The 19,126-nt window shown below is 48.2% G+C and overlaps 1 protein-coding gene across 1 annotated transcript in view; it reads left to right on the top strand.

Moving 5' to 3' along the window:
• Window positions 1–7,860: 7,860 nt before the first annotated feature.
• SLC22A31 (solute carrier family 22 member 31) overlaps window positions 7,861–19,126 on the top strand; it is a 31,063-nt gene continuing 19,797 nt past the window's right edge. The window contains exons 1-3 of the mRNA XM_082269610.1: window positions 7,861–8,113; window positions 15,967–16,070; window positions 17,919–18,073. Coding sequence (XP_082125736.1) covers window positions 7,877–8,113; window positions 15,967–16,070; window positions 17,919–18,073 — 496 coding nt within the window. The 5' untranslated portion in view covers window positions 7,861–7,876. The remainder of the gene's footprint in view (window positions 8,114–15,966; window positions 16,071–17,918; window positions 18,074–19,126) is intronic.

Genomic DNA, 19,126 nt, shown 5'->3' with positions numbered 1-19,126 from the left:
GAATATGGTGGCGTCCTCTCTCCACCCCCAACCTGCTGATTGGACAGTTAGGGAGCAGCAGACTAAGGAGGCTCCTATCAGCTGCCTCCTTGTCAACACAATTCTATGCAGCACACCTGATTGGACCCCAGTCTTCACCTCTCCCTCTCCCAGTCTGAGTGCTGCTGTATGGAATGTTATACTGCACACATGTCAAACACAAGGCCCGCGGGCCGAATCTGGCCCTCCAGGTCTTATCAAGTGGCCCTCGCACCCAGTCCTGCTGCAGGATCATGGTGAAACTCCATTCTACCACCTCCGGCTCTGGCCCTCCGCTCCCCGTTGTCACTTTCACACACAACAGATCCCTGCACACACCAATGGCAGGGACAGATCTCCAGAAGCTGAGAGAGAGAACGACCTCTTTGAAAGGCGAGGCAGAGCCGCCTACACAGGTAGGTACTAGAGCCAGGCCAGGTAGGAGAGAAAGATACAAGAAAGCTTTGGGGGGGGGGGGGGGCGGGTTGCACACTGTGTGTAGTGAACCCTTAAACCTTACACTCTGTACCTAATGCACTCCTGAACTCTGCACTCTGTATGTAGCGCTCCCCGGATACAACCGCCCCTTTGAGGGCAATCATACTGCTTATGCGGCCCTTTGATGGAATGGAGTTTGACACCCCTGTTATACTGAGTCCAATTCAGGGCAAGTAAAAAATAATAAAACCATTCGGGGGCCATTCACATCACTATAAATGGGGAGACTCTCCATTGCAACAGGCTAAAAAAATGACACCTAGGACCTTTTCAGTACACTACAAGGCCCAGTGTGTGCGTTATGATGTGCTGCTGTGCGTTATGATGTGCTGCTGTGCGCTATGATGTGCTGCTGTGCGCTATGATGTGCTGCTGTGCGTTATGATGTGCTGCTGTGCGCTATGATGTGCACTATGATGTGCTGCTGTGCGCTATGATGTGCTGCTGTGCGTTATGATGTGCTGCTGTGCGCTATGATGTGCTGCTGTGCGTTATGATGTGCTGCTGTGCGCTATGATGTGCTGCTGTGCGTTTGCATTATGTGTTGGGGTGCCCCATACATGTGAATGGTGCTGTGTTGGTATGTTCTCCTCCCTGTCATGTATGTGTACAATGTGTGCTGTGGACAGGACTCTGCATGTGGCTTCTATGAGCTGCACCCTGGAGGAGAATATCATGTATATCATTACCCTCCATCAGGGAGAAGATAATAGAATGTGTTCTGCCCCCGGCATACCAGCACCTGACTATTATGTAAGCAGCAATCAGGACCCCTCCTTGTCTACAATATCCCGGACTGCAGAACCGGTTCCAGCGTGTCTGGTGTCACTTCATAAGATCTGACACCTCTCAGCCTGGCCTACAGGGTGCAGTTCTGGTGACCTGGGGGGAGGGGGGTCCCCCCTGGGGTAGGGGGGTGGAGGTTCCCTGGGAATTCCCTTAATTTGCAGAGATTTCCACTTACTTCCTGTTTGGCTATGGGACAGGAAGTAGACGGAAATCTCCGCAGTGGGACAAAAAAAAAAAAAACTGTCAGGGATTATAACCCTCCCTTACTCTATCCAAAATAAAAAATAAAAGTTTTACCCATAGTTCTACTTTAATGGACCTGTAATCTATTTTCGTGAAATTGTTTCTTCCTGTGTTTTTCTGCCTCCTTGTATCATCATACACCTCTGAACCTCTCCTTTTCCCCCTTACTAACTGTGCCGGTTAGTTGCGGTCATGTACAGTACACTGCTCTATGCACACTGCGCAACCCACAGTCCATAGTCCATCCCACAGTCCATAGTCCATCCCACGGTCCATAGTCCATCCCACGGTCCATAGTCCATCCCACGGTCCATAGTCCATCCCACGGTCCATAGTCCATCCCACGGTCCATAGTCCATCCCAGGAGCGACCACAAAAGGGTGGCTTTGTTCCTACATAAAGTGGAACCATGGAGAGCGAACATAGCCATAGTCCCACAGTCCATAGTCCACAGCCAAAAGTCCCATAATCCCACAGTCCATATCCCATGATCCCACAGCCCATAGTCCACAGTCAATAGTCCTATGATCCCACAGTCCATTGCCCAGAGTCTATAGTAAACAGTCAATAGTCCCATGATCCCACACCCCATAGTCCACAGACAATGGTCGCCTGATCCCATAGTCCACAGCTCATAGATTGCAGTCAATAGTTTCCTGATCCCATAGTCCATAGTCTGTCTTGGGAATGAGCAAGAAAGGGTGTTTTGGGGTTAGGGGGTAGAGTTAGGGTTGGATGGATAAGGGTTAGGAGGTAGAGGGATAAGGGTTAGGGTTAGGAGGCAGGGTTAGGGTTGGATGGATAAGGGTTAGAGGGTTAGGAGGTAGAGTTAGATGGATAAGGGTTAGGATTAGAGTTAGGGTTGGATGGATAAGGGTTAGGATTAGAGTTAGGGTTGGATGGATAAGGGTTAGGGGGTAGGGTTAGGGTTGGATGGATAAGGGTTAGGGTTAGGGTTGGATGGATAAGGGTTAGGGGGTAGGGTTAGGGTTGGATGGATAAGGGTTAGGATTAGGGTTAGGGTTGGATGGATAAGGGTTAGGGTTAGGGGGTAGGGTTAGGGTTGGATGGATAAGGGTTAGGATTAGAGTTAGGGTTGGATGGATAAGGGTTAGGATTAGAGTTAGGGTTGGATGGATAAGGGTTAGGGTTAAAAATTTAAATTTGCTCTGTGCCTTGGATACGTGTTATTTAGAATAAATTAAAAATTGGTGAATTCCTTTAATAAAGGTTTTTGTGACGCTGCAGTCACCATGTGCAGTAATGTTACACAATTACCTCAAGAAAAGTCCCAATAAACCGCGCGTATCCCCATCTGTGATAAATCAACAAAAATATATCCCATGCAACTGAGGCACATAACATGTTATACAAAATCAATAAAAATACATTTAAACATACGTGCCATATATACAAAGTCCCAAAATAATCCTCCCAAGTGATAGGTGGTGGTGCTCTTTAATACAGGCGGTCCCCGGGTTACGCGCGCGGGGGAGCCGATGGTCACGGCACCGGACTCTGAAGGAGCGGCCGTTCCTTCAAAGCGCATGCGCCAGTGACGTCACTGACTGCATGTAAGGTAAATATCTCCTAAACGGTGCATGATTAGGAGATATTTACATTAGCTATAGGTAAAACTTATTATAGGATCACCTATAGGTACAACTTGCAGAGGAGGGTTTACATATATATATATATATATTTGTATATATGTTTTCACGTTTTTCTTTTAATTATATTCCTATTCAGTAAAGTTTATAATTTTAGGTCTAGGTATGCATTGTATATTTATACATGTTTTATGTATCTTATTATAGAGTCTATATAATATACTTATGGTCGCCCATTTATGCCGTGGGTCCAACCTGGTATTATCATATATTTTACCAACACACACAGACACGATGGGAGGCTATTTACTTTAACCGCTTGCCGACCGCCGCACGACTATTTACTGCGGCGGTCAGCTCCTCACAGGCAAAGTGACGTAGTACTACGTCACTAGCGTGTGAGGGTCTAGGGAGCGAGCGCGCGCTGCCGGTGCGCTACCGCGCGGTCACGGAACCCCCCTGCGCATGTGACTGGTGAACCTGATGTCCGCCGGTCACTCGGCGATCGTCGGTGCAGAGGGAGAAAGGCAGGCGGCTGATGTAAACAAGCCGCCTGTCATTCTCCCCTGTGTAGAAACAATGATCATACGGTTCTACTATGTAGGACCGTTGATCACTGTTCCTACACCTCAAGCCACAGCCAATCACAGTTAGAATCACGCCCCTAGGGACACACACAGCCCCTCCCTCTCAAAAAAAGTTAACCCCTTCACTGCCAGTGTATTTTTACAGTGACAGTGCATATATATAGCATGATGTCACTGGTAACCCCAAAAGTGTCAAAAATGTCAGTCAAGGGTCCGATCTGTCCGCCGCAATGTCGCAGTCCCGCAAAAAAACCGCAGATCGCCGCCATTACGCGTTAAAAAAAAAACAACAAAAATGACAAAAATCTTTCCCTTTGTTAGTAAACGCAATAACTTTTGCGCAAACCAATCAAAATACGCTTTTTGCAAATTTTTTTTACCAAACATATGTAGCAGAAAACAAATTGGCCAAAAATGTTAAAACATTTTGATTTTTACATTTTTTGGGGGGGGAATTTCATATTAAAAAAATGTGAAAAATATTGTTATTTTTGCAAAATTGTCGCTCTTTTTTTGTTTATAGCGCGTGATCAAAAAATCGCAGAGGTGATCAAATACCACCAAAAGAAAGCTCTGTTTGTGGGAAAAAAAGGACGTCAAATTCGTTTAGTTACAGCGTCGCACGACCGCGCAATTGTCCGTTAAATTCACGCAGTGCCGAATCACAAAATAGGCCCTGGTCAGGAAGGGGGTAAAATCTTCCGGGGCTTAAGTGGTTAATGTCTGCTGCTAGATCAGAATGTCACACTGAGCTCCGAGATGCAAGGCCGCACGTCACTATCGCGGTGTTTTGCCGAAAACTCCAACCACGTCACATTAGCGCACGACTAATAGTTGTCCTGTGGACAGATTCTCCCACCTGAGCTGTGGATCTCTGCAGCTCCTCCAGAGTTCCCATGGGCCTCTTGGCTGCTTCTCTGATGAATGCTCTCCTTGCCCGGCTGGTCAGTTTAGGTGGACGGCCATGTCTTGGTAGGGGCCCGGCCGGTCAGTTTAGGTGGACGGCCATGTCTTGGTAGGGGCCCGGAGGGTCAGTTTAGGTGGACGGCCATGTCTTGGTAGGGGCCCAGCCGGTCAGTTTAGGTGGATGGCCATGTCTTGGTAGGAGCCCGGCCGGTCAGTTTAGGTGGACGGCCATGTCTTGGTAGGGGCCCGGCCAGTCAGTTTAGGTGGACGGCCATGTCTTGGTAGGGGCCCGGAGGGTCAGTTTAGGTGGACGGCCATGTCTTGGTAGGGGCCCAGCCGGTCAGTTTAGGTGGACGGCCATGTCTTGGTAGGGGCCCAGCCGGTCAGTTTAGGTGGACGGCCATGTCTTGGTAGGGGCCCGGAGGGTCAGTTTAGGTGGACGGCCATGTCTTGGTAGGGGCCCAGCCGGTCAGTTTAGGTGGACGGCCATGTCTTGGTAGGGGCCCAGCCGGTCAGTTTAGGTGGACGGCCATGTCTTGGTATAGGCCCGGCCGGTCAGTTTAGGTGGACGGCCATGTCTTGGTAGGGGCCCGGCCAGTCAGTTTAGGTGGACGGCCATGTCTTGGTAGGGTTGCAGTTGTGCCGTACTCTTTCCATTTTCCCATGATGGATTGAACAGCGCTCCGTGAGATGGTCAAAGCTTGGGAGATTTTTTTATAACCTAACCCTGCTTTATACTTCTCCACAACTTTAGCCCCGTACACACGCACCGATTGTTGGCTGTAAATTTTCGGCCAACGTCCGATCGGCCGATTGTCGGCTTGTTAGTATGATGCTTCTGACAACCGACTGCGACTTTTCGGCCGAACAAAATCTGGTGTGCATGCTATAAAATTTTTGTTGGCCAACAACAGAACGGCCGATTGTTCCTCAGATTTCGGCAGACAAAAATGTGATGATCAAGACTGGGCATGCTCAGAGGAAAAAACACACGGAAAGTAAATCAGAGCATGACATCACTTCTATCACATGACATCACTTCTATCACATGACATCACTTCTATCACATGACATCACTTCTATCACATGACATCACTTCTATCACATGACATCACTTCTATCACATGACATCACTTCTGCAGTTGGTTTTTGTTGGCCGACAAAATTCGTGTGCAGTTTAGGCACATTCCAACCAACACAACAGCACCGGACAAAAGACGGCCGAACGGTCGGCCGACAATCGGTACGTGTGTACGGGGCTTTTATCCCTGACCTGTCTGGTGTGTTCCTTGGCCTTCATGATGCTGTTTCTTCACTAAGGTTCTCTAACAAACCTCTGAGGGCTTCACAGAACAGCTGTATTTATACTGAGATTACATTACACACAGGTGCCTCTGCTAGAAGGGGCAGGGTTATGGGGGTGGTGGGCGGTTCTGTTGATTGAAGGGGCAGAATTATGGGGATGGTGGGCGGTGCCTCTGATGGAGGAGGCAGAGTTATGGGGTCGGTGGGCGGTGTCTCTGCTAAAAGGGGCAGGGTTATGGGGGTGGTGGGCGGTGCCTGTGATAGAAGAGGGCAGAGTTATGGGGTGGTGGGCGGTGCCTGTGATAGAAGAGGGCAGAGTTATGGGGGTGGTGGGCGGTGCCTGTGATAGAAGAGGGCAGAGTTATGGGGGTGGTGGGCGGTGCCTGTGATAGAAGAGGGCAGAGTCATGGGGGTCGGTGGGCGGTGCCTCTGATAGAAAGGGCAGAGTTATGGGGGTGGTGGGCGGTGCCTGTGATAGAAGGGGCAGAGTTATGGGGGTGGTGGGCGGTGCCTGTGATAGAAGAGGGCAGAGTTATGGGGTCGGTGGGCGGTGCCTCTGATAGAAAGGGCAGAGTTATGGGGGTGGTGGGCGGTGCCTGTGATAGAAGGGGCAGAGTTATGGGGGTGGTGGGCGGTGCCTGTGATAGAAGAGGGCAGAGTTATGGGGGTGGTGGGCGGTGCCTGTGATAGAAAGGGCAGAGTTATGGGGGTCGGTGGGCGGTGCCTCTGATAGAAAGGGCAGAGTTATGGGGGTGGTGGGCGGTGCCTGTGATAGAAGGGGCAGAGTTATGGGGGTGGTAGGCGGTGCCTGTGATAGAAGGGGCAGAGTTATGGGGGTGGTGGGCGGTGCCTGTGATAGAAGGGGCAGAGTTACAGAGTTCTGGGGGTCGGTGGGCGGTGCCTCTGATAGAAAGGGCAGAGTTATGGGGGTGGTGGGCGGGGCCTCTGATAGAAGGGGCAGAGTTATGGGGTGGTGGGCGGGGCCTCTGATTGAAGGACAGAGTTATGGGGGTGGGGGCGGTGCCTGTGATTGAAGGGGCAGAGTTATGGGGATGGTGGGCGGTGCCTGATACAGGAGGCAGAGTTATGGGGTCGGTGGGCGGTGCCTCTGCTAGAAGGGGCAGGGTTATGTGGTGGGGTTATGGGGCTGGTGATCGGTGACTCTGATAGAAGAGGGGAAGAGTTATAGGGGCAGGGTTATAGGGGTGGTGGGCGGTGTCTCTGATGGAAGGGGCAGAGTTATAGGGTTGGTGGGCGGGGCCTCTGATAGAAGAGGCAGAGTTATGGGGTTGGTGGGCGGTGTCTCTGATAGAAGGGGCAGAGTTATGGGGTCGGTGGGCGGTGCCTGTGATAGAAGGGGCAGAGTTATGGGGTTGGTGGGCGGTGCCTCTGATAGAAGTGGCAGAGTTAAGGGGTTGGTGGGCGGTGCCTCTGATAGAAGTGGCAGAGTTAAGGGGTTGGTGGGCGGTGTCTCTGATAGAAGGGGCAGGGTTATAGGGGTGGTGGGCGGTGTCTCTGATGGAAGGGGCAGAGTTATGGGGTTGGTGGGCGGTGCCTCTGATAGAAGGGGCAGAGTTATGGGGTCGGTGGGCGGTGCCTGTGATAGAAGGGGCAGAGTTATGGGGTTGGTGGGCGGTGCCTCTGATAGAAGGGGGGCAGAGTTATGAGGGTGGGCGGGGTCTCCAAGAGGGGTTAATGAGGGGACGGGCCATGTCAGGTAAGCAGTATGATTTGTAATGATGGCTCGGGGTGGGCGGGGCCGGGATGATGACGGTTATGTGGGATGTTGGGGGTTGCAGTCGGTGATCGGTACCCGGACGGGATGGCGGAGATCAGATCCGATCATCACTAATAGAAGCCCCGCCTGCATCCCCGCCCCCAGCCCTACCTTCGCTCCTCCCCCGCCCCTCCCCTTCACACATGGACTTCGATGGCAGAGTGTGGCCGCTGGCGGGGGGGTTCGGTCGGTACACCCGGTTGGTATCGGCGGTCTCGTGGCTCCCCAATGTCCTCCTCGCCCTCTCCTTCTCCTCCTCCATCCTGAGCGGAGGGGGCCCGGGGTGCCGGACGGGGGAGTGCGAGAACCGGACCGCGGAGAGGACTGACAACTACACCCGGGAGGAGAACTGCTGGCTGGAGGAGAACATCGTCACCCAGGTGAGAGATCTGACCCCGCCCCCACACAGGTGAGAGACCTGACCCCGCCCCCACCCAGGTGAGAGACCTGACCCCGCCCCCACCCAGGTGAGAGATCTGACCCCGCCCCCACCCAGGTGAGAGATCTGACCCCGCCCCCACCCAGGTGAGAGACCAGGCCCCGCCCCCACCCAGGTGAGAGACCTGACCCCGCCCCAACCCAGGTGCGACCCTCAGTGTCAGTCCTCTGACCCCCCATACTATTTATGTCTCCTCGGGGGTGGGGTCACATTCGTTGATCATTCGGACTCTCCCACATTCTCCCGCTGCAATCGTCTGTCGATAGATCTGATTGGGTCGGAACCCCCACATTCCATCCATCTCAGCCAGCGATAACTGGGGGGGGGGGGGGGGGGATAACAGATCGGTGTGTGTCCAACAACCAATCATTATGCAGATTAATGAAATAATTGATAACCCCGTCCCCCTCCCCCCGTCCCCCACACACAATACAACCTGATTGTACAATCTCCTTTCCATCTACCAAGAACTTTGCTGTGTAACGGCTCTCCTGATTGGATAGATTCTCAGTCCTCAGATTTCCTTGTATAAAGATTGTAATGTGTATGGGGGAGACTTAGAGCTGCCAAAAACAAGAAGCTGTCTGATTGGACAGATCGGATTTGTTATGATGTGTGATTTCAGGATGATCGTCCGGCTGTGTTGGCTGACACCTCGGTGCCGTTATCGGTCATCCTGACATTCCGGGAGGTCATTCCATTGGTGGGGGAAGAGATCTCACCTGGTGAGGAGTCGGGTTACCATAGAAACGCAGACCCCCCTCCCCCCATCCGTCATCCTCATCCCTGGCGGGTTTATTAATGGATACAACAAAATAATGATACATTGTGACAAAAACATCGCTACAAAAAACACCATTCACAGCGTACAACTTCCCACTCCCGGTACATCTACCAACAAGTAGTGCCAGGACCGGATTACCTACCGATCGATTCTCCGATCAGAGATCTGGAGGATCTAAGGTGGCTTCAGACAGGGTGACTACATTCCTACATACAGGGGAACCAAGAGAGGGGGGGGCTACATTCCTACATACAGGGGAACCAAGAGAGGGGGGGCTACATTCCTACATACAGGGGAACCAAGAGAGGGGGGCTACATTCCTACATACAGGGGAACCAAGAGAGGGGGGGCTACATTCCTACATACAGGGGAACCAAGAGAGGGGGGGGCTACATTCCTACATACAGGGGAACCAAGAGAGGGGGGGCTACATTCCTACATACAGGGGAACCAAGAGAGGGGGGGCTACATTCCTACATACAGGGGGACCAAGAGAGGGGGGCTACATTCCTACATACAGGGGGACCAAGACTCAAATTAGAGGAGGATGAGAGTGACCGGAGGGACTTTTCTGAGTGAAGAATATGGAGTGGAATAGATTTTTTTGTGACAATTTAGGACCTTCATCTGCTGGTAGTCCGGGGCCCTGGGAAGGCAAATTTGGCCCCGGGCTTTCCAGCAGGGAACAGATTACATATCAGGTTGGGTGAACACGTGGCAGATGTATGTACACACCTCATTGGCCCCGGGGCGTCTCTGCTGAACACGGGAGAGCAGATCTGCCAAATTTCCCCAGAACCAATCGGCTCCGCCCCACCCCCCCACCCCCGCCTTTCCCCCGGGGCAAATCTGACACTTCTCTCCTACATGTAAAATTCAACTTTTTTTTTTTTTGCTAGAAAATTACTCAGAACCCCAAAACATTTTATATATTTTTTTTAAAGCAGAGGCCCTGGAGAATATAATCGTGTGTTTCACATTTTTTTTTCTATCACACGGTATTTGCGCAGCTGTTTTTTTCAAACGCAGTGTTTTGGAAAAATAAGTTGAATGAATTTTAATGCACAAAAACACAATATAATACCCATATATATATATATTATACAATATAATACCCATATATATATATATATATATATATATATAATACCCATATATATATATATATAATACAATATAATACCCATATATATAATACAATATAATACCCATATATATAATACAATATAATACCCATATATATAATACAATATAATACCCATATATATATATATATATAAAATACAATATAATACCCATATATATATATATAATACAATATAATACCCATATATATATATATAGATTACAATAATAATTGTTTTGATAAAACATAAAAGATGATTTTACAGCGAGTAAATAGATACCAGACACGTCACACTGCAAAATTGCACACGCCCTTGGAATGGCGCCAAACTGCGGTACCAAAAAATCTCCATAGACGACGCTTTAAAAGCCTTTCCAGCATGGGTGTCCAACATTTTGGCTTCTCTGGGACACACTGAGTGTAGAGAATTTTTCTCGGGGCGCAAGTGGTGATGGTGGGAGGAGTCAGGAACACTGCACATGCTGGGATAGTTGCACCCCTAGCACATGTGACTTAGGCAGCCAGAAAATGTCATGTCTTTATTCATACATGTATGGACAAGGACATGACATATTATGACAAAACACAATTAGTTATTAAAAAACATATTGCAACAATTTACACACGCTAATGCACAGACCTTTTCTACTTATTTTGCAGACTGCTGGTGCGGGTACTGCTGGCGGGTACTGCTGGTCATGTGGGTACTGGTGGTGGGTACTGCTGGTGAGTACTACTGGTCATGCGGGTACTGCTGGAGGAAGCAGTGGCTGCAGTAGAGAGCAGAGCCGCTGCTTCCTGTATGACTCCTGTCACAGGCGGAGGAGGGGTGCATTTCATATCACTCCGCCTGTGACAGATCCGGAACTATACAGGAAGCAGCGGCTGTCACTGACTGCAGACATCCCCTGCGGCAGCCGGGAGATCGCACGGCACTTGAAGCCTAGTGCGTGCCCATCCAATGCAGACCAAACAGTGCCATCCAATGCAGCCTCACCAGTGAGTGCCCATCCAATGCAGACTGATCAGTGCCCATCCAATGCAGCCTCACCAGTGAGTGCCCATCCAATGCAGCAATGATGCGAAAGGAGAGCCACTGGATTACACAGAGCCGCTGGATTACACAGAGCCGCTGGATTACACAGAGCGGGGATCAGTCCTGCCTCCTGGACCGGCTCCTATAAAAGACGTCACCAATGTGCTGTCTATCATAGGAGCCAGTCCAGGAGGCGGGGCTTCATATGACAGCGGCCGCCGGGTAAGCAGGAGATCCCCGCTCTGTTTGTAATCTGGCAGCGCTTCCTACAGTTAGTTGGAAGTCGCTGTGGCCGTGCCCCTGACTCTACTTTCTTCCTCCCCGGCAAAAAACGAATAAATTGTCAGGGGGCAGTGGGCTGCATTGCCTGCGGTTCTGGGCTGCATGCGGCCCTGGGGCCGCAGGTTGGACAGGTTACCAGTTGAGAGTTACAGAGGAGGTCAGGTGTTAGAATTATTGCTCTCATTCTGATGATCACAGAGATATCTCACATGTGTGATGCGATTGTTGTTTACATACATGTGCGGCAGAGCTGCACGAATAATCATTAAAAAATCGCAATCTCAATTCGAACTTCCGTCGAGTGCCCCCACAGGAAGCAGCCTGCTATGGGGGCACCCGAGCCGAGCTTCAGCTCCGCCTGTCCATTCAGGCATGGAGCTGCCATTCGGCGCCCCCCCCCCCTCTCTCCAATAGGCTGACTGAGTTTGATTGACAGCTGCAGGAGCCAATGGCGCTGTAGCTGTGTCTAAGCCAATCAGGAGGGAGAGTCCCAGGCGGCCGAGGGACTCTGGACATTGCTGGACAGAGAGGAGGCTCAGGTAAGTGGCTAGGGCTGTATTCACATTTTGAGAATGCGAGCAAATTTGCATTCCTTTTTTTTTTTTTTTTTTTGCCACGATTGGGGCGTCTTTAAAAACCGCAACACAAGTGTGACAGGCAACGCATGTGAAATTGCAAATTTTTACTCACATTTTGCGAAACGCTGGAGTGTGAACGCAGCCTGCAAGCACATTCCAACTACGGATCATATTTAGGGTGCAACATGAAGCATGGCTACATTCCCCATCTCCAAAATCTAACCCCTCCCCCCCCTTCTCCCACTTACCTGGATTGTGGAGTCCTGTTGAGTGGCGCTGTGTGTAACTCCGCCCTAAAACAAAATCCTACAATTCCCATCCGCTACAATGACGAATCGCACCGGTAGTGGGTTGCGGATGTCACCACACTTGTACTTATTACTTCCTCCGGTCCCATGATAGGTGGGCACAGACCCGGGGCTGGAGGCGAGCGACGCTCTGCACACTGACGCAGTGATGTGGTTGCAATGCTCTGCAGGTGTTGGTACAAAAGTTAGTAAAATCCTTTTTTTTTTTTTTTTTTTTTTTTGATTGTTGCTGCATTTATTACATTTGTTATAAGGGCGGACGGTGACTTTACCATACAGAGAAGTCGCAGTCTTTGTTCTATGAAGTGGAATGGAACGCCATGTGACCCTCATTTTCATCTCTGATTGGACTCAGCTGAGAGTGATTGTCTGAGACTGATCTTTATTACTTGTCAATGGACTCTGTATGCTGGATTTCCAGTCACATGGTCCCCCCAACATCATTATATCTATTTTTTAATATACAAAATGTTATCGTCTCTTTAAAGAAAACCTATCCATAGAGATGCATGGAGACTGTCACCCCCCCCCCCCCCCAATCCACTCCTGAAGATGCAGGTTGTCTGGCTGTCACAATAAGATGATGTATGTTTCCTATGTACATCCTGTCCCAGATAAAGGATTCCATGTATTAAAGCAGGAGGATAAACATGACAGCCAAGTAACCAGCATTTGCAGAATGTGACGTTGCTTTGACTGCCTCCATTTTTCTCTGGTGAAAGATTCACTTTACAACGGAACTTTACTGCATGTGAGCGTCACAAACCAAAAATGCTATTTCATTCATTTTTAATGTTCGAAGCAACTCCCCAAACCATCCACCCACGTCCCCATCTATCCATCCATCCACCCATGTCCCCATCTATCCATCCATCCACCCATGTCCCCATCTATCCATCCATCCACCCACGTCTCCATCCATCCATCCACCCATGTCCCCATCCATCCATCCAACCGTGTCCCCATCTATCCTTCCATCCAACTGCGTGTATCCCTCCATCCAACCGTGTGTCTCCCTCCATCCAACCGTGTGTCTCCCTCCATCCAACCGTGTGTCTCCCTCCATCCAACCGTGTGTCTCCCTCCATCCAACCGCGTGTCTCCCTCCATCCAACCGCGTGTCTCCCTCCATCCAACCGCGTGTCTCCCTCCATCCAACCGCGTGTCTCCATCCTTCCATCCATCCATGTCTCCATCCTTCCATCCATCCATGTCTCCATCTATCCTTCCATCCACCCATGTCCCCATCCATCCATCCAACCGTGTCCCCATCTATCCTTCCATCCAACTGCGTGTCTCCCTCCATCCAACCGCGTGTCTCCCTCCATCCAACCGCGTGTCTCCATCCTTTCATCCATCCATCCGTGTCTCCATCCTTTCATCCATCCGTGTCTCCATCTTTTCATTCATCCATCCGTGTCTCCATCTTTTCATCCATCCATCCATGTCTCCATCCTTCCATCCATCCATGTCTCCATCCTTCCATCCATCCATGTCTCCATCCTTCCATCCATCCATGTCTCCATCCTTCCATCCATCCTTCCATCCATCCATGTCTCCTTCCTTCCTTCCTTCCATCCATCCATGTCTCCTTCCTTCCATCCATCCATGTCTCCTTCCTTCCTTCCATCCATCCATGTCTCCTTCCATCCATCCATGTCTCCTTCCTTCCTTCCATCCATCCATGTCTCCTTCCTTCCTTCCATCCATCCATGTCTCCTTCCTTCCTTCCTTCCATCCATCCATGTCTCCTTCCTTCCATCCATCCATGTCTCCTTCCTTCCTTCCTTCCATCCATCCATGTCTCCTTCCTTCCTTCCATCCATCCATCCATGTCTCAATCCTTCCATCCATCCCCCTCCTATTATTTCTGGCATTGGCCATCTTGATTAAGGGAAGATAATTCATGTAGCATTTACTCCATGGAATCCATCTGTCTTTAGCTCAGGCATGCTAGCAGGAGAGGGCATGCTTAGCTAGGAGAACCCCTCCTCCCATGAAGACTCCTGGGATGTATGACATCGTTTGCGGCACAGTGGTGTAGTGGTTAGCACTTTCACCTAGCAGCAGGAGGGTCGTTGGTTCGAATCCCAACCACGACACTACCTGCCTGGAGATTGCATGTTCTCCCTGTGCCTGCGTGGGTTTCCTCCGGGTACTCCGGTTTCCTCCCGCACTCCAAAGACATGCTGGGAGGTTAATCCAAAAATTATATTGCGCTATCTTAAAATGTGAGAATGAGCAGCTAACACCAATCACTAAAAAGTGATGAAAAATACAAAAAAAGAAAAATGTGTAGCGCTAAAAACTTTTGCTCAAAACGTTGCTCATCGCGGACGGTGAATCCTGTGGCGACACTACAATATTTCCTTCAAGCCTGTTTGACCTCTTTGCCATAAGGTATTTGGGGTCCTTTCCATTTGGTGAGCGCAATCTTATTTATACCGTTATTGGTGGAGGGATTTGCTGCACAACTTGGTCACATCATTTGCCACCATCTTTCATGATTGGATTTTTCTTATCATTATTCTATGCACCTTATTGCTGGTTCAATTGGACTTTTTATGTTGTCGGACATTTACTCAGTTTTTAGCGCTACACATTTTTCTTTTTTTGTATGCTGGTAGGTTAATTGGATCCTGTAAAAAAAGAAAAATTGGCCCTACTATGTATGTATGTATGTGAGTTAGGGACCTTAGATTGTAAGCTCCTTGAGGGCAGGGACTGATGTGAATGTACAATGTATATGTAAATCGCTGCGTAAATTGACAGCGCTATATAAGTACCTGAAATAAATAAATTTGCCTAGGCAGAAAAACAGGAAGTAACTAAAGTGTAAAAAAAAAAAAAAGTTTATAACAAGTAAATGAAATACCGTATTTTCCGGCGTATAAGACGACTGGGCGTATAAGACGACCCCCTAATTTTCAAGTTAAAACATAGGTTTTGGGCTATACTCACCGTATAAGACTACCCCCCTTCTGAAGCAAGGCAACACCATTGAAAAACATCAGATTTCTCATAGATCTCCAAGGTACCCCAAGTACTGTAATACATGTAATCTCTCATAATATCTCCAAGATACCCTAAGTATTACCAGTAGATGTAATCTCAAGACGCTGGCTGTGTGGGAATCCTGTACCGGTATACCGTATGTACTGTAGCTTCAGCTACATACAGTATACCGCGCTGAACCAATCACAGTGAGCGGTGTATTCTATTACTGAATGCAAAGCCTGCTCGGATTGGCAGAGTCAGAGAGGCGGGCTGATGTTACTCCACCAATCCAAGCAGGCATTGCATTCAATAATAGAATACATCGCTCTCCCCGATTGGCTCAGTGCGGTACACTGTATGTAGCCGAAGCTACGGTACACCGGTACAGGATTCCCGCACAGCCAGCATCTTGAGAGATTACATCTACCGGTAATACTTACACTTAGGTTACCTTGGAGATATTATACTCAGCATATAAGACGACCCCCCATTTTTGGGGGATTTTTTTGAGGTTCAAAAGTAGTCTTATACGCCAGAAAATACAGTACATTCCTATCTATTGACCAATGCTAGCAGCATGAGGATAAGAAAAATGTTTATTGGGAGAGTGAAGAATCTGAAGCCTGCCGTGGTTCGTATCTCCTGTATTAATCTTACATGGTGTCTCGATGTTCTGTTCTCAGTGGGACCTCGTATGTGATAATGGATGGAAGGTTCCGGTGGCGCAGATCTGCTACCTGGTTGGCTGGCTGTTTGGTTACATCGTGTTTGGCTGCATCTGTGACAGGTAGGTGGCTCCTCGTTGCTGGGATGTTTCATTCTCCATGTTGGTTCATTTTTAGAATCTTCCTTCCTTTATGGGCCCATTCCCACCAGTTCATTGGCGGATTCCTGGTAACGCACATGTGCTGCGGGGTCATTTATTGTGATTGGCCCCCTGATTTGCACCACAATGTGTTGCGACGTGCTTCAGGTTTGATTTTGTCCCCCTGGGGTGCATTGTTGGCCATTTACAAATATGGACTGCCTTAATGCATCGGATAGGAACTGATGTGAATTAAATGCACCACAACGGACCTCCCTGGTGTGAAGGAGCTCTTAAAGTGGAACTTTATGGCCAAATGTAAAAATGGTGGACAGGTAGAATTTTTAATGCAGAAGAGTCGTGCTTTGTGTATCACACCCTTTTCTCAATACTTTGGTGAAGCTCCTTTGGCACCAATTCCAGCCTCCAGTATTTCTGAGTATAATGCTACAAGCTTGGCTCTCCTATTTTTGGGCAGTTTCTCCCATTCTTCAATGCAGGACCTCTGAAGCTCCATCAGGTTGGATGGGGGAGGGTCGGTGCACAGCCATTTTCAGATCTCTCCAGAGATGTTCAATCGGGTTCAAGTCTGGGCTCTGGCTGGGCCACTCAAGGACATTCACAGAGTTGTCCCGTAGCCACTCCTTTGTTATGTTGGCTGTGTGCTTAGGGTCGTTGTCCTGTTGGAAGATGAACCTTCACCCCAGTCTGAGGTCCAGAGCGCTCTGGAGGAGGTTTTCATCAAGGATGTCTCTGTACATTGCTGCATTCATCTTTCCCTCAATCCTGACTAGTCCCCCAGTTCCTGCCACTGAAAAACATCCCCACAGCATGATGCTGCCACCACCATGCTTCACAGTAGGGATGGTATTGGCCAGGTGATGGGCGGTGCCTGGTTTCCTCCAGACATGACGCTTGTCATTCAGGCCAAAGAGTTCAATCTTTGTTTCATCAGAGCAGAGAATTTTGTTTCTCATGGTCTGAGAGTTCTTCAGGTGCCTTTTGGTAAACTCCAGGCGGGCTGTCATGTGACTTTTACTGAGGAGTGGCTTCCGTCTGGCCACACCCATACAGGCTTGATTGGTGGAGTGCTGCAGAGATGGTTGTTCTTCTGGAAGGTTCTCCTCTCTCCACAGAGAAACGCTGGAGCTCTGTCAGAGTGACCATCGGGTTCTTGGTCACCTCCCAGACTAAGGTCCCCCTCCCCCGATCGCTCAGTTTGGCCAGGCGGCCGCTCTAGGAAGAGTCCTGGTGGTTCCAAACTTCTTCCAGTTACAGATGATGGAGTCCACTGTGCTCATTTGGAACTTCAATGCTGCAGAAATGTTTCTGTACCCTTCCCCCGATCTGTGCCTCCATACAATCCTGTCTCCGAGGTCCACAGACAATTCCTTGGACTTCATGGCTTGGTTTGTGCTCTGACATGCACTGTTACCTGTGTGACCTTCTATAGACAGGTGTGTGCCTTTCCAAATCGTGTCCAATCAACTGAATTTACCACAGGTGGACTCCAATCAAGTTGTAGAAACATCTCAAGGATGATCAGTGGAAACAGGATGCACCTGAGCTCAATTCTGAGTGTCATGGCAAAGGGTGTGAATACTTATGCACATGTCATTTTTTTTATTTTTAATAAATTTGCAAAGATTTCAAACAAACTTCTCTCACGTTGTCATTATGGGGGATTGTTTGTAGAAATTTGAGGAAAATAATGAATTGAATCCATGTTGGAATAAGACTGTAACATAAAATGTGGAAGAAGTGAAGCGCTGTGAATATTTTCCGGATGTGCTGTTGGTTCATTTCTCAGCTGTGTTTTTTGTTTTTCAGGTTTGGACGGCGCAATGCGTTTATCAGCGCCCTGGCGTTGGCACTGCCCCTTGGAGTGGCGTTATGTTTTCCTCCCGGATTCCTCGGCTTCCTCCCCCTCCAGGCCGGATTCGGAGCGGCTCTGGCTGGAATCTTCCTATCGCTGTACATAGCCAGTGAGTGCGATCATATGTTTACTGTAATGGAGGAAAGCTCCCCCCCTCACCTTGTCTCTCAGTGTTTGCTTTGGGTGGGGGCCGGGTATGCTGGAACTTTGTGACGGAGATGTGAAATGCAGGGCGGGGGATGGAACGTAGGATGTAGTCGCAGGACGATCGCCAAATTCACTTCAACTCCGAGAGCTTTGTGCGTCCAAAATTAAATCATTTCTTAAAGCAACCAATCACATTTTTTAGGCTTATTTTTGTAAATGTTCTTTTTATTGATTTTTCAATAAAGTAAGAATAATACAGCCGTACAATCTCTAAAAAGAGAAAAGGGTAAAAATATATTCTTCTGTTTTTTTACAAAGTTGACATCGTCCAGCAAGGTTCATCTTTTATAGTAGGTTAGCTTATATCAAAGAAGATAAAAATAAAAACCTACCCAGTTTTTCTAAATGACTAGTTAGCCAAATAAGTATACTAAAATAATAAAAATAATATTAATCATTTATTTTAAATGTAATAAAATTATTAATAATACTAGTAATATGAAAATTGTATAAAAGAGTCTGAACTAATCAATCCACTCCACATCCCTATATTTGTATAAAGATCAATAGGAGGACAATTAGTGACTGGTCCCAGTATCCAGTCATTGTCTAATAGTGTAATGGGACTTTATAGGGGTGGATCAGCTAGTAATAGAGGTAAGCAACAAAAAATTAAAATTTAATAATTTATTACAAAAATATTCATAAAAGTCCAAATCGACACAAATAACATAGAAATAACATGATACAATGCATATGAAGATGATCTTGGGAAGGTGTCCAATATTCGGCGCGTTTCGCGGGCTATTTAAAGCCACATTGTATCATGTTATTTCTATGTTATTTGTGTCTTTATAATAATACTAGTAATACTAATTAATTATATCATTTTTTTTTAAATGTAATAATAACTCTCAATAATATTAATAAAAATAGTAGAAGTAGTAATAGTAGTAGCAATGCATTATAATACATTTAAAGTAATAATAATTAGTATTACTAATATTTTATTAAT

Source organism: Pelophylax lessonae (assembly GCF_965119305.1).
Source record: "Pelophylax lessonae genome assembly, chromosome: 10".
NCBI lineage: Eukaryota > Metazoa > Chordata > Amphibia > Anura > Ranidae > Pelophylax > Pelophylax lessonae.
The sequence above is the reverse complement of the archived record's forward strand: the minus strand, read 5'-3'. Positions and strand labels throughout refer to the sequence as shown.